Source organism: Nicotiana tabacum, chromosome 16 (assembly GCF_000715075.1).
Source record: "Nicotiana tabacum cultivar K326 chromosome 16, ASM71507v2, whole genome shotgun sequence".
NCBI lineage: Eukaryota > Viridiplantae > Streptophyta > Magnoliopsida > Solanales > Solanaceae > Nicotiana > Nicotiana tabacum.
In genome coordinates, this window is record NC_134095.1 from 142,814,677 (window position 1) to 142,836,873 (window position 22,197).

Here is a 22,197-nt window from a genome sequence, read left to right on the forward strand (position 1 = left end):
GAAAAAGTAATGTTTTGTTTTCAATTTGCCAAGTGGGGTACCCCTTGTTGAACGGAGATAGGATAAGAATTGGGGTTCCGAGTTTTATTATTTTATATAAATTATACTTCAAGGTATCAAGTAGTAAACGTAAAGATAATATTCGGCTGTTTTTATTTTACTAATTTAATTAATTAATTAATGCTTTTATTGGAAGTTTTAGAAAAAAAATCATAGAAGGGTCTCTCTCTCTGCTCTCTTTCTTAAAAGGGTTTCTGTCATCTCTCTCCTCTCCCTTCTTCTTCTCTCTCTCTCTCTCCCTTTCTCTCTCCCTTTCTCTCTCCTCTCTCTCTCTCCTGAAGGAAAAAAAAACCTAAGAACTGTTTACCAACAAGTAAGTTTCTCTCTCTCCTCTCTCCATCTCTCTCTATTTCTCTTTCTCTCTCTCTCCCTTTCTTTAAAAATCTGAACTTTTCTCTCTGTCTCTCTCTTTCCTCATTTGATTTTTAAAAAAAATAGAAATACTGTCTTTTTGCATGCCATTTTCATTCTGATAGTTTATTTTGAGCTTTCTGTTTATAATTTTTGGATCTGGTTTTTGTGCCTCTATTTTCTTATCAGATCTATGTTGAAAACCACAAATATTCAATTTTTATTTGTGGGTTTGCTAGTGGATTCTATGTTGAGGAATTTTGAGTACCCATTTTCTTATTTTTTTTCCCTTCAAATATTCGTGTTGGAAACCATAAAGATTTAATTTTATTTGTGGATTTTATATTGATGAATTTTGAATACCCAATTTTGGTATTTTCCAAATATTTGTGACCGAAAAGATTCTATTTTTATTTGTGGGTTTTTATTTCTGGTTGATTGATTCTGTGTTGATGATTTTTGAGTACCCACATTTGGGTTTATCAAATCTTATATTTAATTGTTTCATAGTTGATTTGGAGATCCTAAAGATTCTAACTTTATCTGTGCGTTTTCATTTCTAGTGATTGCAATGATGAATTTGATGAGTTTTGAGTGCCTAATTTGTTTTGGGTTCAAATATTTGAGTTGGGGTTATCAAGATCTGTTAAATTTTCCAATTAGTAATGTCATTGCTGTTGAAATGGTGATGAAATCTATGTTGCCCGGACTCTCTAAAATGCTGCCGTGCCCGTGTCGGATCCTCCAAAAATGCACTACTTTTGGAGGACCCGATACACCTCCGGCAATATTTTCGGAGAGTGAGCAAAATAGGATGAAATTGTATCTGAATTGGAATGTTGACCGTGGGTGTGGCTAGATTTCTAGATCCATTTGCTACTGGCATTGACTGGTTTACTTTAGGTTTGAGTTTCTGGATCTGGTCATATTGTGTTTTTGGTTTTGTATGTTATTTCCTGTTTTATTTCTAATCTTGATGGTTCTGTTGTGTTTGATATGTTGCTGTTGTGTGTATTTGTAGTATATGGAGATTAAAAAAAAAAAGAGTATATGGAGATTAGAAGGTTAATGCACTTCTGTTTGGAATTTCTAACTGTGGCAAGAAAATTAATGTTAAGTGGTGTTTTTTGCATTCATCTGTAGTTTATTGATGGATGACGACGGTTTGAACATGAGGAACTGGGGTTATTATGAACCTTCCCTTAAAGGGCATCTAGGTCTTCAGCTGATGTCCTCGGTGGTTGATCGAGATACGAAACCTTTCCTAACTAGGCGTGAGAATCCAATTATGCTTGGCGCAAACGGGATGTACCATTCTCGGGATTCCATCGTTCCAGAAGCACCTTTATCTCACATAGATTATGTAAGGGACAGTTGGATAAATCACAGAGACAAATTTCTTCATATGTTTCCCGGGAACCCTTACACTACAGTTCTCCCGGAAACTTCTGCAAGTCATTCCATGCAAATGGTACAGCAACCTGATGTAACTGAGGATGTGAGGGTGAATGCAGAGGAACCAAGTGTGAAGAACGAAAGTGGTCCTTCAAAGAGGAAGACAGGTGGTGCCACTCCTAAAGCTCCTAAAGCGAAGAAGTTAAAGAAAGGCTCATCCGTACCTAAGGAAAATGGGACTCCCCGTGTTCAACGAGCAAAACCAGCAAAGAAGAGCATGGACATTGTAATAAATGGAATTGATATGGACATTTCTGGCATTCCTATACCAGTTTGCTCCTGCACTGGTGCTCCTCAGCAATGTTATCGATGGGGATGTGGGGGCTGGCAGTCAGCTTGTTGTACCACTAGTATATCAATGTATCCGCTGCCAATGAGTACCAAAAGACGCGGAGCAAGGATTGCTGGAAGAAAGATGAGCCAGGGTGCATTCAAGAAGGTTTTGGAGAAACTTGCTGCGGAAGGATACAGTTTTGCTAATCCAATTGATCTGAGGACTCACTGGGCTAAACATGGTACCAACAAGTTTGTGACAATCAGGTAGAATTACATAAAGGGTATCACCACAGACCGCCAATGCATCTTGTTTGTTTACTTGTATATCCCTGGGGCCGTTTGCAGAGGTTTGCTTGGTACCTTTTCGTAGTCCGTGACAACACATGTTTAGACTTTGATATTTAAATTCCCAGCAACAGTTGTTTAATCTTTCATTTTGTTTGTTTTGGTGGCTGGCACTCTGTTCTGGTCACCAACAGTAGGATGTTGAAAATTTCTTTTCTTGATCGGTTGTTTTCTAAGATGAGCACGTTCAATCCATTTATTTTTACTCCTGTCTGTTATCTTTTTCGAATACCTACTTATCCAAAAAGGAAAAAATATTCTCTTTTAAAGACATTTCACTCTCTTTGATTTTCTTTCCTTTGTTCCTTTAATCTTATAATAGTTTTCTGTCATGAGTGATGCTTTTATTCAGATGAATTTCTTCTGTTGCTTTTGCAACATTCTGCTGGAGATCTTCTATAGATGACTTGCCTTAGCTTTAGATGACTCGTCTTAGCTTGACGGTTCATTTGATATCACCACAGTAAGGATCTTCTACCGAGACTCTTTACCTAACTCTGTTTCTAACAACATACAGCTACCTGGCTTGTTGCTGGTAACTGTTGTGAGTACAAGCAACTTGAGATTGGCATGTGCATACATTTTGTGTAGCTGTCGGTGGCTGGTAACTTTGTGAATGTATAAGCAATCTTAAGATTGGAATGTTCATTGACTTGTAATTATGGGTTGGTCCTGATCACACCTTCTTGAATAATTATTTATGTGATAGATAATGTAAAGTTACTTAATTTGGATGAGACTGACATTTCCAGTCAATAACTTTCCAAACATGGATTCAAGCTTAGGCCCAATCTTTTTAGGAAAAAAACTTGATTTGGGAAGACTTCTCAGTCATCATGAATGTGCAAGTATGATTCACCCTCTTTGGAAGTTATTTATATACTTGTCTCTGCCTGTAAGCTTGATTATTTCTACAACTTGAATTTCATTTTATCTTGCATAGGTTTCTTGTTTTCATGTGATATCTTCATTATGTAATGGTTCTAGATATTTGAAATACTATCTATTAAAATAGTGACGGTTGGTCTTAGAGCTGTTTTGTGCTTGTAACAATCCTCTATTTTGGTGTGGTTGTACCTTGTGAGGGAAGGGGGTGTCGGTTGGACAGGGTTGCATGAGACGAGAAATTGTTTGAATCAACATATTTTGAAGGATTACTTAGGTGAAATTCAAGGAAGGGGAGCCTTGGAGTAACGATAAAGATGTCTTCATGTGACCTATAGAGTGATGGAATCAACCGCTTGCATCAGGATAGGCTGCTTACATAACATCTCTTGGGGTGCGGTTCTTTTCCGGACCTTACGTAAACGCGGGATGCTCCGTGCTTTGGGTTGCCCTTCTTTTCTTTCTTTTTTTTTTTTTTTTTTACTTTGGAGAAATTCTATAGTGCCTTGTTATGTATGTTAGTCTGAATTGCATATTGTGTCTTGGATCAGACTATCCCGATCCCCTGTTATAGGAGATGGACGGTGTTGCTGCATTTCTGTTACAGGTCAATCCCTGATTAGTAGATGTTAAGTATCGTTAAAGCAAATGAATAAGCAATCTATAGGCTTAATGTGTATCTAGAATGCTTTTCCCCAATCCTCTTGAAATGTCATGGATTATATTTTCCTCCCGTGGCTTGTGGTTCATGGTTGGGGGATTGGATGGTGGTGATTTGCTGATTTGTGGCTAGATTGTTTGGCTCTAATGTCGCATTTTCTGTGAATATATATCAATTAAGTTCTTTATCTCTTCGAAATTCTTATCGCAGATGTTCTTGGTCTAGCATTTTGATAGTCTGAGATGCATAAATGACAGGCTGTTGGTGACAATTTGTAGTGTTACTCCTGTGCCTTCTCTTATCAGGCTTTGTCTGAGCTATACTGTTCTTTCCTTGTCATTCTGTGTTAATTCTATAAAAGCTTATTACTCACCCTAAAGTTTAAGCAGTAAATTTTACTCATAAAGGTTGCGTTTTTTGATAAATGCTGATGAATCAAAATTTTACAATTTCAAAAATATTACTCACCACCTTTTAATTCATGGATAGTATAAGGTTTCTTAATTAGAGGAGACTGGAGTCTGCAAACACCAACTTTCCAAACATGAATTCAGGTTTAGGCTGTCTAGCTTCTCTCTATCATTTCCTCTGCCTGTTAGAGGCTTGATTACCTTTTGCAATCAACTTTCATGTATATGTTTTCATGTGCATTTTCCGTTATGGTAAGCTTCATGATGTCTGAAACAAGCCTAGCAATTAGGTATTATGCATGGAATACAGTTTTTATGTTCAAGATTTCATTTCATGATGTCATTCAGTATAATGATTTGAACGCATGCTGGCAAAGACACTGCAAAGATGTATACAATTGAGTGTAAAATCGTTTAATTCCTTCAAAAGTTGTGTAAATATTGTACAATATTCTGATGTTGTTACAAATTATCTTCTTAGGAGTATTAATTAAACTGTTGTTGCCATGTTGGGAAAGACTTCTGTTTTCTCTATATCCAAGTGAAGACTGTGAGTCATTATCATTTCATAGTAAATCTTTGAACAGTTAGTGTTGGAGCTGTCTTGTATTCTTTAAGGCTTGTCTGAAAATTATTCATCGTTCGAAAGAGAATGCAGTCATTGTGTGCAGATAAGATTCAAGATGTGCAATTCTTGCCTGCCAACTTAGGGGTCGTTTAGTTGAGAAACAAGTTATCCCATGATTAATTATTCCGGGATTGTTACCTCACCCTCTCATAGGAATAAAAATAACACTACAATCTATCCCGAGGTTAGTTATACCGCAATTTTATCTCAATTAAATGTGAGATAAACTTATCTCAAAATTTAATTCCGGAATAAACTCGTGTCAAATTTAATTTCGAAATTAATTAGAGTTCTTGGCACTGAGCTATCTATTTGCTCTTGAGCTCATATAGAGTATTCCCTCCGGTCCACAATAAGTGACTAATTTGCCTTGGGCACATTCATTAAGAAAATACTAAATTCCAGACAAAAATAATTAGTGTGACTAAACTACTCTTAATTAAATGTTGCAGCATAATTTAATGTGAGGAGTAAAAGACTTTAGGAATACGTACATAAGGGTAATTTTGAAAAAATAAATTGAATTTTTTCTTGATTATATAAATAGACACTTATTTTGGACCAAAATAAAAAGGCAAATTGGTTAGTTATCGTGGATCGGAGGAAGTACTAGTTTATAAAGGTTCTTTATCTGCGGTTATCTCATTGCAGATGTTCTTGGTTTAGCATTTTGGTAGCCTGAGATGCATAAATGATAGGTTGCTGGCAAGCCCGAGGAATTGAGTACTTTTTGGTGGAGAGCGTTTTCCCTCTCCTAGTAGGCTTACCTAGTGCGAATTCGAATTAATTGGACTAGTAGACTAGCTTTGGGATATTGGATGGATACATTGAAATTTGGAAAAGAAAAAAAATAGACTATTGGTGGCAATTTGTAGTTGTTGTCCAGTAAAAGCTTATTCCCACCCGTTTAAACCAAGCTAGTAAATGCCAGATATGTCTCTCTTCGATAACTTAACCATGGTTAAGTGATATGTTTTTTCAATTTCAATTTAGCGTTTCAAATTAAATTGTTTGGTTTGGTGCAAGTATGATGTTCTTCCTGGTGTTTGCACAAGCTGATGAAACGGAGTTTATTTTTATACAATTTTTTCACTTAACCGATGATTAAATGACATTATTTTCTCAATTTAATTTTAGCTGCTCAAGTTAAGTTACTTGGTTTAGTATAAATATCATGTACCCTCTGTTCACTTTTACTTGTCCATTATGGACTTTGTACTCCCCTTAAAAAATAATAAATGAAGTGCATAATTTACCATTATACTCATATTAATAGATGCATATTTTTAATGGATTTGAGAAAATGATTTGAAATGAGTAATTAATACTGTGGGTATACTAGAAAAAAAAAAGAAATTGTCTTCACTTGATATGCTAAAAGTGACAAGTAAAAGTGAAAAGTGAAAATTTATTTTTAGAATACTAGACAAGTAAAAGTGAACGGAAGGAATATAATTAAAAGAGTAAATTGAAGATATTTTTGGTTCCTCGAGCAGTTCTTTTTTCACTCTTTTCATAAACATAGGGACGGTGGACGAGGAAGTGGGACAACTAGAATTAAACCCACACTTATTGGTGAGAGACTCTTACCAATAATTTTATAGATAAACATCTTTTCTGAATTTTATTACTTAGCTAATAAAGGGAATCACAATATTCTGTACATAAGGGCAAAATTTTTGGAGTCAATTATTATTGTACGTTACCAAAATTCTTCAAAATAAGGATGAACTTGTATTTCCATTACCTCAATGGTATGTTTTATCTATTTTGGATAGATTAGTCAATTAGGGAGTGTAAATAGTCTTTTTAAAAATTTCAAATGAATCATTTCTCTCTGGATTACACTTTAAGGCTCTTTTCAAGAATAATTAAAAAAAGTTAATCCTACTAATTAAAACATTGTACAAATGGATAAGATTTAACTGTCATTCGAGAACCTTTTTTCTTATTTTTCCCCCTTGAGAGGGTTTGGTAAAGACAATTTTAATCTTAATATAATAAATAATTTTTAAAGAAAGTATAGTTCATATTTTTTGGACGAATCAGGACCATTTATTATGTCAAACCTATTATATCCACTACTGTAACATATACTCCCTCTGTGGATACTCCCTCTGGTCCACAATAAGTGACCAATTTGCCTTTTTATTTGGTCCAAAATAAGTGTTCATTTATAAAACCAAGAAAAAATTTAATTTGTTTTTCCAAAATTACCCTTATGTACGTATCCCTAGAAAGTCTTTTACTCCTCAAATTAATTATACTGCAACATTTAATTAAGGGTAATTTAGTCACACTAACTATTTTTGTCTAGAATTTAATATTTTTTTAACGGATGTGCCCAAGGTAAATTGATCACTTATTGTGGACCGGAGGGAGTACCTCGAATTAGATTCCTGGAAAAAAAAATACCTTCCTTTAGTTTAATTTGGCCCTGTATTTGGGTTCCATTATCAGTCAACTTCATTTCCCTCTATTTTCTACTTCCCAAAATGTTTGACTGGTATAGCAAAAATAGGAAGATAAATATTCCTTCGAATTTATGCGGTATGATAATGTCACTTGATCTGACGTGAATATTATGGATAATACATCATATCAGAAGTAGACCCAGAATTTCAAACTTATTCTAGATTTTAATTCTTTTAAGTTTTGAGTTTTAATTTATTAATTTATACATATTCAATATATAATTTTAAGAATAATATAGGATTTGAACCAGATCTACTAGGTTCGCGAGCACTTGTTCTCAGCAGTCTAATCCTAAACCCTGCATCATATCCATGTGGGAAGTGCACGGTTGGCCACTAATAATACGTGTATTTACTTTTAAGCCACCGTTTAAAATGTCTTTAGTCTTTAGCCACTGCTTTAATAAACTTTAACTGCCCGGACAGAAATACCCTTCTGCTCATGTCCTTAACTTTTGTACTTAACTTCAAGACTTCAGGACTACATGTCATTAACTTATGAACATGGAACTCTAAGTTCAGGACTTCAGGACTACATGTCCTTAACTTTTGAACCTCTAACTCTAAGTTCAGGACTACATGTCCTTAACTTTTGAACTTGGAACTCTAAGTTCAGGACTTCAACGCTATATGTCCTTAACTTTTGAACTTGGAACTCAAACTTCAAGACCAAGCGTCCTTAACTTTTGAACTTGTAAGTCAAAGTTAAGGACTTATTGTCCTTAACTTTTGAACTTGTAACTATAAGTTAAGGACTGCTTGTCCTTAACTTTTGAACGTGTATCTGTAAGTTAAGGACTGTCTGTCCTTAACTTTTGAACTTGGAAATCAAAGTTAAGAACTTATTGTCCTTAACTTTTGAACTTGTAACTGTAAGTTAAGGACTGCATGTCCTTAACTTTTGAACTTGTAATTATAAGTTAAGGACTGTCAGTCCTTAACTTTAGAACTTGTAACTGTAAGTTAAGGACTGTCTGTCCTTAACTTTTGAACTTGTGTCCTTAACTATTGAACTTAACTTAAGGACTTCAAGACTACATTTCATTAACTTTTGAACTTGAAACTCTAAGTTCAGGACCACGTCCTTAACTTTTGAATTTAACTTTAGGGCTACATGTTCTTAACTTCTGGGAAGGAATTGCATTTCTTGTTTTCTCATCACTCTTTTTCTTATTTTCACAACTTTTAGATCTAAAAATAAATTCAAGGAGCTAAGAGCAAATAAACCATATTACATTAGACTCACTAGAAAGAAAAATAATCAGCACACCGATTCTGCCACAAGAGAAATGCCAGAAGCACAATAGCTTCAACGTCAACCAAATTTTAAACAAAAAAGTAGAGACGGATCTAAAATCTTCACGAAAGCTCCTATAAAACGTCATATCCGAAAAAAGTCCACTGAGGTCCATTTCTAACATGCTTCGACATAGCAGCGATTTGTACCAAGAGAACACCAGAGAATACGAAGTCTTTATGTTTTGAATGCATCAGTGTATTTCCGTTTGGGGAGGAAAGGGTAACACGGTCTTTTCATATTAATTTTAATAGACTAGTAGCTACTATTGCTAAGCATTAAAAATGCTGGATGAAAAGTAAATACCAGCTTAAACAGTGGCTACCCCACGCCATTTCTACCATATCCACGTCAAATAAAATCATAACACATCAACATCGTCTTCATCAACCCAAAACAAAACAAACTCGTGGAAGGGTCGTAAGCCAAGGGTGTAATGTAGGTAGACGCAAGCATCAATAGCGGATTCCACATCATATTTGCACTCTCTCTCTCTCTCTCTCTTTGTCGGTTTCAACAACCAACACCTCTACCACTACTATTGGCCTCCCATTACACCCAACACTACACCACCACCATCATTATTCATCTCCGTATTTCATTTCCAACTAAACCAAGAAAAAAAAGAGTAAAAGAAAAATGTTAAAAAGGGGAAAGAAGGAGCAAAAGGAGAGCGAAACGATCAATTACAGTCAAATCTCTCTATAACAGTCTCGTTTGTTCTGAATATTTTTGGATGTTATAGCGAAGTATTGTTATATAGAACATATATTATAACATAATATGAAAATTGATTCTGGAAAAGCTTGGCTTTTATAGTGAAGTGTTGTTATATAGAGATGTGATGATAGGCTATAATTGTGTATGTTAGTCGCTTATCACACTCTAATTTGTTTCACTTTAATTGAGTTTGAGCTTTAATCACTAGTGTTTTGCACTAAATATGTGTTTTATGCCTTGTAGGAGTGATTTCGAGCTATGTAGATGTTATGGAATGAATTCAAGTGATTTGAAGCTTTAAAGTTTGAGTAAAAGCCCAAGGAATTAAGCCAGGATCATGTTTGGAGATCGACGGATGATAGTTAAGAACAAAACGGAGAATCGAGCGGGCATATGACGCATTGTCTAGTAAAATGCACATAACTTTTCGCTCAGAACTCCGTTTGGGCTCCACAATATATCATTGGAAAGATATTTTAAAGGGATACAACTTTCGCGTTTTGCATTTCTGCAAATTCTCACTATCGCGCAGCATGGGGTGCCGCAAGGTGCGACGCAGCAGTGTAAAAGTTGGCCTGACAAGAAAATGCAAAATCTCCACTAGCGCAGCGCCGAGTGCGGCGCGCCTGTACAAATTTTACAGAGCCAAAGTCTTATTTCGCGTAGGAAAGAGTGTTTCGTCTTGGCCCGATCCTACTTGGTATAAATACATATAAAAACATTATTTTGAGGACTTTTGACACATCTTAGATAGAGGGAGACTATTTTGAAAGGGAGAAGACGGTTGGAGCATTCGTGGGAGGAGGAAATCATCGAGTTCTTTATTCCTTCATCTTTGCTTTGTAGTTTGTTTATGCAAAATACTTGGAAAATTGTTGCTACGAACATGAATGGCTAAGCACCCTAGTTTCTAGGGTTGTGGTTGACATGATTATTAACGTTTATTAATTACATCTTCGTTAATTCGGATTATCATCTTGTGGTTGTTTCTCTAATTCTGGGCATAATTGCTTAATTGTCTGGCCAGCAGTTGAGTTCTATTTACTATCTATGCTATGCTTGGGAAAGCCATGTTTAGATTAGAGTAGAATTAGAGAGAGTTTGTTTCTGAACCCGTGGCTCGGGGGAAGATTTCGTGGTTAGGATAAGAATATACCTAACAATCTTGCTTAATTAAATACCGTATTATATTTGTTCATGATAGACTCAATACTATAGGAATATAGGATTGACATATTGTGGGCAGGCGAGTGGTATTGTGGGACCATGCTATTCATATAAATGATCTAGTTAATTAGCAATCATAGATAATCTTGATTAACGAGTGTGATTATTGAACTTAATAGGATTGATAAACCAACCACAACCCTGGAATCTTCATCTCCTCTGAATTAAAGTCTCATAACACCCATTTGCATTCTTGTTGATTTAGTTGATATTTGTTTAATTTTCGCAATAGTAGACTAATAGAAGAACATCTCTCTTGATTATCTTGGACAATTAATTGATTTTAGTTTGCTTAGTTAACGATCAATCTAAGTCTCTGTGGGTTCGACATCCGACTTTTGAGTCACTTTATTACTTGACGACCACGTATACTTGCGGGTCTCAACAAGGTTTTGGCGCCATTGCCGGGGACTTAGTTATTGATTGTTTAGTTAAGTTAAGCTTTTATTCGTTATTCGTGCAAGTTTTAATTGTTTTAGCTTGCTTTATTTTGTGATAATGCAAGCTCTTCTCTTGAATGCGGATGAGTAGAAGCGCAAATAATCTCCTTCCTCTTGATCCTGAAATTGAACGAACACTTCATAGAGTGAGAAGGGAAATGGAAACTAGAACTAGAATTGAAAGAGAGTTGGACATTGTAGTTCAACCACAACCAATAGAGATGGCAGGTAATGAAGAGCGTCCGGTGATAGAAGCAGCAAGGCCCAATCTGGCTCTTATGACCCAGGCGATTGTGAAGCCTTATATCACGGGTCACTTTGAACTTAAACAGTACATGGTACAACTGATCCAATCCACATGGAAATATGTAGGTATATCTCATAAAGACCCGCAGAGGCACATTCAGAACTTTCTGGAAATTACAGACACTACAATTATCCGAACGTTTCCAAGGACTATGTTAGGCTGACACTGTTTCCCTTTTCATTGATGGGGGAAGCTAAGGAATGGTTGAAAAAGGAGCCCGCAAACTCAATCAATACTTGGGATGATCTAGCAAGGAAATTCTTAATCAAGTTTTCTCCCACTAAGAAAACAAAGTCGCTGAGGAGCCAGATTCTTCTTGGATTTCAACAATGAGATGGCGAGACTCTTTGTCAAGCTTGGGAAAGATACAAGAAGCTACTTAGAGACAACCCACATCATTGTCAGGCTGATGAGGTATTGGGTCACACTTTCATTGATGGGTTGGACGAGGCATCAAAGATGAATCTTGACTCAACATGTGGGGGTAGTTGCATGGCAAGACCGTATAGTGAGATCTAGATCCTACTAAACAATTTCAATGCTAATGATAATAATTGGCAAGGAGATGGGGAACCACGAAGAACACTTAAACAAAAGGCAACAGGTGTGATTGAGCTTGATGATTTCTCAGCCATGAGGGCAGATATAGCGAGATTAGCAAATCAGATGAATAAAATGACAATGCACCAAGCACAACAGATGCAGCATGTGCAACAGATGTCTACTTGCTGCAAGTTATGTGGTGAAGGTCACAGACGTGATATATGCCCTGTGAATCCTGAATCCATCTACTATGTGGGGCAACAAACTAGAGGGCCGATGAATCAAAATGCTCAATATGGTAACACATACAATCCGAACTGGTGGAATCATCGTAACTTCTCTTAGGGTGGAAATCAAAATATCAGGCCTCAAGCTAATTACAATCAGCCACCTAAACCCCCACAGTAATTAGAAGAGAGTTTGACGGACATGATGAAACAACTCTTGATGGACAATCAACAATTGCGCACAGAGTTCGGAAATCTTGAGAGGTAGTTTGGGAAAATAGCTAACAATCAGAATACTAGACCTGCGGGGCCCTTCCAAGTGATATAGAGAAAAATCCTCAAGTCAATGCAGTTACCTTGAGAAATGGAAGAGAATTAGAAGAAGTTCCAGAGAAAAAGAAGTATACAGCTAGATCTAAAGGAGAATTAGTTCCTTAGCCCGTTGAGGAGAATAAGAAAGAAAAGCCAAAAATTGTGACAAGGCCACCACCTCCGTTTCCACAAAGATTTCAAAAGCAAAAAGATGATGCTATGTACAAGAAATTCTTAGATATTTTGAGCCAAGTGCGTGTGAATTTGCCATTGGTGGATTTTTGCAGGAAGTGCCTAAGTATGCAAGGTATCTTAGGGACATTGTGGCAAACAAGCGAAGACATACAGAGTTTGAAACAGTTGCACTTACTGAAGAGTACAGTGCTAGAGTTCAGAGTAAACTTCCTATTAAGTTGAAGGATATTGGGTGTTTCACAATTTCTCTGTCTCTCGGAAAACAAGAAGTTGGTAGAGCCTTGTGTGATTTAGGAGCTAGTATAAATTTGATGCCATCCTCTTTGTCCAAGCAACTCGGATTGGGGGGTGCTTAAACCTACTACAATCACTTTGCAGTTGGCTGATAGATCACTAGTTATTCCAGAAGAAATTATTGAGGATGTGTTAGTTCGAGTGGGAAAGTTTATTCTTCTTGCTAATTTTATTGTTCTTGATTACGAGGCATATGAGGAAGTACCTATTATTATGGGGCGACCATTCTTAGCTACTAGTGGGGCACTTATTGATGTTAGGGAAGGGAAGTTGAAGATGAGAGTAGGCGATGAGGAAATCACTTTTAATGTGTACAAGGCACTTAATCTTCCTAAGCATTATGAGGAGTTGTGCATGATTACTGCGGTAGAACTGAAGGGGATAAAGCAAAGTCTTTATGCGAATTGTAGCGATTCGGATGGGACAACTGAATTGGAGGAGGTGGTGTTGCAAGCTGAGTGTGTAAGGGTGATTGAGAAAAGAGACATAGATGAAAGAGGAGACCTTCTGAGAGTGTGTAAAAAGGCTAGGCTTAATGGGAAAAAGAAGAAGAGAAAGCGCTCAGCCTAAATAGAGTAGCAGTGTCATGCCGCGACGTTAAATCAGGCGCTTGTTGGGAGGAAACCCATTTTTACTGTTTTCTTTTAGTTTTATTTTTTTCTTATTATTGTTCTAGTATTTGTTTTTGTTTTGTAAGATTATAAGAATAGGAAGTGTAGCCATTGGAAGAGTGCAAAAGTGAGTTAGATGGTGAGAACTAAGTGTGGGGTGCCACACAAAGGACGATACCTGGGGGAAGTCTAAGTACCTCGTGAGCCTCTATTGCTTCGGCCTACCAGAGAGTCTCTTTTACCCTCTTGTTATTTATAGTGTGCATTGAGGAAAATACACAATTTTAAGTGTGGGGTGAGGAGATTGTTTGGGTGAGTTTCTGTGCTATTTTAGCTTAGTTATAGTACTCGTTCTTAGTGTACAATTTTTGTTAAAAAAACAAAAACAAAAATAAAAATAAAAATTTAGACTTGTCTCGACGATGGATCTCCTAGACAATTTTCTTGAGGAATTTAAGTCTAAAGAAAAAGGAAAAAAAGATTTTCTTTATAGGTAGTGTAGTAATTCCCCCTTGGTTTTTCTTTGTGTCGCGGTTCTTTTTCAAGGGTTTTATTTGAACCGGGTATAGTTAGTTTTTATTTTTTTTGTGAGAAATAAATTGAAGCAATATCTCTTGACTTTGTTATGCCTTAAGAATAGTCAGTACTTTAGTTGTAACATTTAGGCTCAGTTTTTGACTCTTGTATAAGTACCTTAAATTGTATGCTCTCAACTTTGCTTAACTTATTTGACTCGAGTGTCTTAATGAGTCCAATCCTGAGTGAGTTATGTGCGATGTGTGTGTAAGGTTTTGTGTTATTCTGTGAATTACATTTGATGTCTAGAACTTACCCCGTGTGTTTGCAAAGCGAAATAGTAGTTTTGATAAGTCTTTGAAGTGATATAGGCGTTTCTTTGTTGAGCTAGATATATATATTTTACCCACCTAATTGTTTCGTATCATAGTTAACCCCTTTGAGCCTGTAATCCTGTTTCTTTGGCAACCACATTACAAGTCTTACCCATTTGTTTGAATTAACCATATATTTGAACATTTTCACCTCTCATGAGCACTTGAATTGTTATGAACTTTGTAAAAGTTAAAGTGCGAGGTGGTTGGTTTGACTTTTGAGTGGAACTAATGAAATAAGGAGAAAGGTGCAGTGTTTTGAAAAAAAGCAAGAGCCACTTGAAAAGAAAAAAAATAGTTGTATTGCTGTGAAAAATTGATAGTGGTGACTCTTGATGTAATTATGTTTAAAGACGTGGAGAGTTAATATATATTGATGTGACGGTGGAGTTATGGTTTGACATAAGTGTGGGGTTTTAAATGTTAAAGTGTATGTATTAAAGTGCTTAGGGAGGTGCAGTCACTATTATATCTAAATATATCCTACCCGACCCGTAGCCTACATTACAACCAAATAAAGTCCTAATTTATCCTAGACCGAATGAGCTCGATTAGTATAGTAGTACACTACGAGCAAGCCTATGGTGCATCTTTTGTGGCATATAAATGTTATTTCTGAGAGTGAGTGAATTCTTTCTATCTTGAGTTCCTAATTGTTCTTAAATTATATTGTGTGTGGAACTACTCTCTTTTGTTGTGTGAGGGCGCTTGATTCATGAATGAAAGGTAATTTCAGTGACCTCTATGTTAGAGTAAGTGGGTGAGTTGTGAATAATGCGTGTTACTTGTGAGTCAAATCTTGAGGTGAAGATGTTACACTCTTGTGCTTAGTCTATTTTAAATATTCTTGGTGTGATGAGTTAGGAGAATTTTTTAAAAAGGTCGTGTCTATATAAAGTGTAGTTTGATTGCTCGAGGACAAGTAATGGTTTAGGTGTGGGGTGTTGATGATAGGCTATAATTGTATATTTTAGTCGCTTATTACACTCTAATTTACTGCACTTTAATTGAGTTTGAGCTTTAATCGTGAGTGTTTTGCACTAAATATGTGTTTTATGATTTGTAGGAGGGATTCCGAGCTATGTAGATGTTATGGAATGATTTAAAGAGATTTGGAGTTTTGAAGTCTGAGTAAAAGCCCAAGGAATTAAGCTGGGATCGTGTTCGGGGATCGACAGATGATAGTTAAGAACGAAACAGAGAATCGAGCGGACATACAACATTGTCTAGTAAAATACACATAACTTTCGCTCAGAACTCCGTTTGGGCTCCACAATATATCGTTGGAAAGCTATTTGAAAGGGCTACAACTTTCATGTTTTGTATTTTTGCAAATTCTTTTTATCGCACCGCATGGAGCGCCGCAGGGTGCGGTGCAGCAGTGTAAAAGCTGGCCTGACAAGAAAATGCAAGGCTGCTGATAATCTCCACTAGCGCGGCGCAGGGTGCGGCGTGCCTGTACAAATTTTACAGAACCAGGGTCCTATTTCGCACAGGAAAGGGTGTTTCGTCTAGGCCCGACCCTACTTGGTAGAAATACATATAAAAATACTATTTTGAGGACTTTTGATACATCTTAGACAGAGGGAGACTATTTTGAAAGAGAGAAGACGATTGGAGCATTCGTGGGAGGAGGAAATCATCGAGTTCTTCGTTCCTTCATCTTTGCTTTGTAGTTTGTTTATGCAAAACACTTGGAAAATTGTTGCTACGAACATGAGTGTCTAAGCACTCTAGTTTCTAGGGTTGTGGTTGACATGATTATTAACGTTTATTAATTACATCTTCGTTAATTCAGATTATCATCTTGTGGTTGTTTCTCTAATTCTGTGCATAATTGCTTAATTGTCTGGCCAGCAATTGAGTTCTATTTACTATCTATGCTATGCTTGGGAAAGCCACATTTAGATTAGAGTAGAATTAGAGAGAGCCTGTTTCTGAACCCGTGGCTCGGGGGAAGATTTTGTTGTTAGGATAGAAATATACCTAACAGTGATTTCGCGGTTAGAATAGGAATATACCTAACAGTCTTGCTTAATTAAATACCGTATTATATTTGTTCATGATAGACTCAATACCATATGAATATAGGGTTGATATATTGTGGGCAGACAAATAGTATTGTGGGAACATGCTATTCATATAAACGATCCGGTTAATTAGCAACCATAGATAATCTGGATTAACGAGTGTGATTATTGAACTTAATAGGATTGATAAACCAACCACAACCCTGGAATCTTCATCTCCTCTGAATTAAAGTCTCATAATACCCATTTGCATTCTTGTTTATTTAGTTGATATTTGTTTAATTTCCGCAATAGTAGACTAATAGAAGAACATCACTCTTGATTATCTTGGACAATTAATTGATTTTAGTTTGCTTAATTAACGATCAATCTAAGTCTCTATGGGTTCGACATCCGACTTTCGAGTTATTTTATTGCTTGACGACCACGTATACTTGCGTGTGTATTTGGTCTCAACAGGATACTGTTATAGAGAGGTATGACTGTATAAGTTTTTTGGTCTTATTTTATTTACTTATCTATGTATTTTATTTTACGTCTTTTGTGTTGCTGATTTTGTCTATTCTAGAACAAAATTACAGCATTCGCGACTCCTTAATAATTGGCACACACTAACACCCCATAAGTATGGCCAATGATCAAAGTTATTGTTTCCATGTGTCTTTAGCAAGTAAAAGTATTTCTCTCAAGGTTAAATTGTATAATATCAAACAACTGTGAATCGCCCAACATATAAATAGTATTACATCACACTCTTTAGGGTGCGATCCGCGTGAACGCGAGATAATTCATGCATTGGTCAACCCTCCACTCCTATACATATTTGATAAAATGAGTAATATGTAAAATAAAAAAACAAAAAAAAATGTAGAATAATTGATTACCACCGCAAAAGCTCTACCAAAAAGAAAGAACATCAACAACAAGACAAAAAAACAGGGGAAAACAGAGCAGAGGAAATCAAAGAATGAGGCTATGGAGAAAGGTTTCCGGATTGGTAAAAGATCAAAATAGCATATTCATTGCTAGTTTATCAAGAAGAACACCTCTCCGGAATCCAGACATCGAGGCTGCTGTTATTAAAGCCACAAGCCACGATGAATTCTCCATGAATATGAAGAACGTCGATCGTGTTTTTCGTTGGTTACGTTTATCATCTTGTAATCTCAAACCTTTAATTTGGGCTATCTCGATTCGAATAGAGAAAACTCGAAGTTGGGTTGTTGCCATTAAAGTTTTAATCTTAATGCATGGTCTTTATAGCACTAGGCTTCCTTGTGTTCAAAGAATTGGTAGGTTACCTTTTGATCTTTCAAATTTCGAAGATGGTCATTCAAGAAAACACGAAATGCATGGGATTAACGCGTTTATTCGCGCTTATTTTGCATTTCTTGATCAGAAATCGTCTCTCCTTTGCATGGAATTGCATGAAAAGAGGAGCAATAACAACATGATGATTATGATGCATAATCTCGACGTTGAAGAAAAAGAAAGTTATTCTATCGTTCAAGATCTTGTTGTGGTACAAAAATTGCAATCTTTGCTTGATGTGTTACTTGAAATTAAGCCGTTATCGGATTCTGCTATTGTTCCTCTTGTTCTTGAAGCTATGGATTGTGTTATGACAGAAATTTTCGACGTGTATAGCAGGATTCGCAATGGGATTTCTCGAGTTTTATCAAGGATAAATTTATTTGGGAAAGTTGAAGCTACTATGGCTCTAAAGATCATTAAAAAGGCAACTATTCAAGCAGAAGAATTGTCTCTATATTTCGAGTTTAATCGCGATATAGGGGTGAGAAATGCTGAAGTTTGTCCAATTGTAGAGCAAATTTCAAATGAAGATATCAAAGAACTTGAAGAAATTATCAATGGGGTTTCAGATAAAGAACAAAAGAGTGATGAAATGGATAGAGCAATTGTGGTGCATGAGAATTTTGGAGAAAAAAATGACTCAAAAAGCAATTTAAGGACAATAATTACTGATCGTTGGGAGACATTTGATGAAGAAAATGGTGGCTGTTCTGCTATAGTAAAATATATACCAAGAACAAATCCTTTTGAAGCCTCTTTGGTACCTACTAATTCTATTAATAACGTACCTGTTAAACCTCAAGAATTACCAGATTTAATTAGCTTCTAATACATGGCTAATGCAATGTGGAACAAAAGCTTATAGTATCAAAACAAGTGAAAAGAGGCATTATGTTACCTCCTATATATGCATATTTATATATATAAATATGTAGATTTATAGATTTTTCTTAGTGATCAAAGGAAATGTTATATATGTGTGTGTTGAAAAAAACATCCTTTCCAACACTTGTCTTTTGAGAAATGTACTTGAAAGACATTTGATTTTGCGTTAGATCTTGACAACATTCGTAGTTTAAGAAGTTTTATCCTGAAAAGACATCTCACGAGTTAGAAAATGGAGAGCAATTTTAAAGTTACCTAAGAGCATCTTAGTTCATTGGTTCCACTGAATACTCCTATCTTTCGGCAAAGAGGGTGTAGTTAAGCGTTATTTCCAATCGTTCGTAGTTTATATTTGATTTACTCTTACTCCATGACCATGTTTTATGTGCACCTTCTCTATGAGATAGCATTTGTTTTACTTCCAAATATATAAAACCATAGAATGGTAAATTGAATCTTCATACCCGTGGTTCCAATTTTTCAGTAACTTAGCTTCTTGTTATATGCTGAGCATATTATATGATGTTTATAACCCATATACACTTACGATTCCAACTTCTACTGATTGCTACCAAGTATATCTAGACTAGTTTGGTTCTATTCCCACGTAAAGCTTATTCAAGGGAAAACACTCTCTATCAAGAACTTCTTCATTCTCAAGGCTGAACTCGAAATATTTAATTAAGGGTAGATGAATCGTATCCATCCCACGACATTCCGTGGTGGTAAAACATTTATTCTTCATATGAGAATGAGAGTTGGGAATGTCTCATTGAAAGAACGGAAAAGGGCCTAAAATGCTCTTTTACTATATGAAATAGGACAGGCTAGCCTTCCGTTAAAAGTTGGTCTCTATTCTGCCCTTGCCGTCAACAAATGGGCTCGTATATGCCCTCCATCACTAACGGAAGACTCATAAAGCCACGTGGAATATATGTGAGGGCAAGTTAGACCTAGTTCGAATTGTACAGGGGCATATATGAGTCAGTTATAATAGTAATTTCTCAAACACTTCACAACTCCATATCAGTTTACTTAGACACCTATTTGGCAACACCAAACTAATTATCACAACAAATAAACTAAGTCATAGACACAAACATTCAAATGAACGACAATGACTTCATTAAATCCTTTTATAAAAACATAAAGTTTCATAACATAATAAAAGACAACAATTAAGCCACAATAACACTAACATTACATATCATTTCGCAGTGATCCAAAGAATATAACAAGACATCCCAATATCACACACATGAAAATCCACATCTTCTTCCGAAATTTAGCATCAAGCACAACTGAGTACTCTAAATCGGTCACTTTCTTCATTAGAACATTTCTTTCCAATTCCAAGGCTTCTATTCCTCCATGATCGACGACCATCATAACATTTTCAAGATCAATTTTTCCTTTTCACGGATTAGAGCTTCCTTTTCCTTATTTAAACTGCATATGATATTTGAAACTCTAGGAGGAAGCTCTTCATCTTGCCATTCCCAATAAGAATATTTTTCATCCTAAAAATCAAAAATAAATAAAATAAATTTACAACCAAATCGGAATAATTAACCCATCAAAAAATTTACTTACCTCATGCTTCGGGCACTTGAAAAACCTTCTCCTAGCATTTAAGGGTGTCCATGCCATGAAATAATTGGCAATAAGTTCGTAATGACACCTCCTATTCGACCCATTTGAACTACTAGAACATTCCGACGTTGTCTTTTATTGTCTTTTGTTATGATTCGATCCCTTTGAGCTACTAGGATTTAATGAAGTCATGGCCGTTCATTTGAATGTTTGTGTCTATGACTTAGTTTACTTGCTGTGATAATTATTTGGTGTTGTCAAATAGGTGTGTAAGTAAAATGATATGAAGTTGTGAAGTGTTTGAGAAATGACTATTATAACTAACTCATATATGCCCCTATACAATTCGAACTAGGTCTAACTTGCCCTCACATATATTCCACGTGGCTTTATGAGTTTTCCGTTAGTGATGGAGGGCATATACGAGCCCATTTGTTGATGGCAAGGGCAGAATAGAAACCAACTTTTAACGGAGGGCTAGTCTGTTCTATTTCATATAGTAAAGGGGCATTTTAGGCCCTTTTCCGTTGAAAGAATAATGAAGTCCGATTCCAATATTTTCTGAACACATAATTTAAAGACATGCAAACTACAAATAACAATTTTTATTTTTCATTTTTTCTTCGAGGAAAAAAAATTATATTTGCGAAGGAACCCGAATAACTGGAACAAATTTGTGTCTAGTCCAACAGTCGTGTCTCTTTAACTTGTTTATTATGAGTTTTAAATTTATTTAAGTTCAATTTATTCCAAAATATAATTTAATTGACCGTTGAAAAATAATATGGCTAGACATGGCCAAACGGAAACCCACCATTCTTTGGTTCCGGTATTTATTGGGGAGAGTTTGTCTATTTCGAAAGCTTGTAATATAAGGATTTACCCAATCAGCATATATTATGATAGATTGTAGCAAGTTATTTATGGTATTTTGTAAATTAAGATTAATTATGCTCCAACACCTTATAATATCACTTAGTTACAAACACACTCCCATATATTTTTAAATCACACACTTAACATTTCTATCTTAAAATAGTTTAAGAAAGAATTTTTTTTGAACACTTATGATTTTGAACATATTATGAGATATCTGTGACAATAAAAACAAATCACTAAAGGTAAATTGTAAAATTTAAATGAACATATTAATAAAACAAGTCAATTTATTCGCGCTTCGCGCGGTCCTATTAAACCAATAAATAGCTAAGATATACTTATATTTTAATCTATATACGCAAATATATACCTCCAATTAGACCCAAAACGCTCCATATTATTAATCCACATTTTTTAAAAATAATTATTGTTCTCTAGTAAATGATCATCCACTTCACTAATTTCTATAACGAAAATTCATGTAACAAAAAGAACATTAAATAATTGAGTAATGTTATAAAATAAAATCAATGCAGTAAAATGTAAACAAGAAGAGATAGAGAGAATGAAGAAGTGTTTTCTTCTTTCACTTTGGTGTAATTTTTCATTGCAATTACATGGCCTTTTATAAGCATAAAAGTAAAGATGATGGACATAAAATAGGAAATTTAATCTTTAAGTTATTCACAACATGGGCATCCAATGTAGCATCCAATGTACAAACTATTCATAACACTCCCCCTTGGATGTCCATGTAAGATAATGTGCCTCATTAAAAACTTACAAAAAAAATATTGGGATGTACATAGTTATTTATAATATGCATTGCTTGCTGCCTCATTAAAAACCTTACCAGGAAAACCCAGTGGGACAAAACCTTGGTTAAGG

General features: G+C 35.5%; 2 protein-coding genes across 2 annotated transcripts; both read left to right on the forward strand.

Annotated features, from left to right (window-relative positions):
* Positions 1–234: 234 nt before the first annotated feature.
* Positions 235–2,756, forward strand: LOC107792698 (protein BASIC PENTACYSTEINE2-like). Its single transcript, XM_016614933.2, has 2 exons — positions 235–373; positions 1,555–2,756. The coding sequence occupies exon 2, from the start codon at positions 1,562–1,564 to the stop codon at positions 2,408–2,410; it is 849 nt and encodes a 282-aa protein (XP_016470419.1). The 5' UTR covers positions 235–373; positions 1,555–1,561; the 3' UTR covers positions 2,411–2,756.
* Positions 2,757–17,503: 14,747 nt separating this feature from the next.
* On the forward strand, positions 17,504–19,118 carry LOC107792697 (putative clathrin assembly protein At1g25240). The gene has a single exon (XM_016614932.2). The coding sequence runs from the start codon at positions 17,606–17,608 to the stop codon at positions 18,779–18,781; it is 1,176 nt and encodes a 391-aa protein (XP_016470418.2). The 5' UTR covers positions 17,504–17,605; the 3' UTR covers positions 18,782–19,118.
* The last annotated feature ends 3,079 nt before the right edge of the window (positions 19,119–22,197 follow it).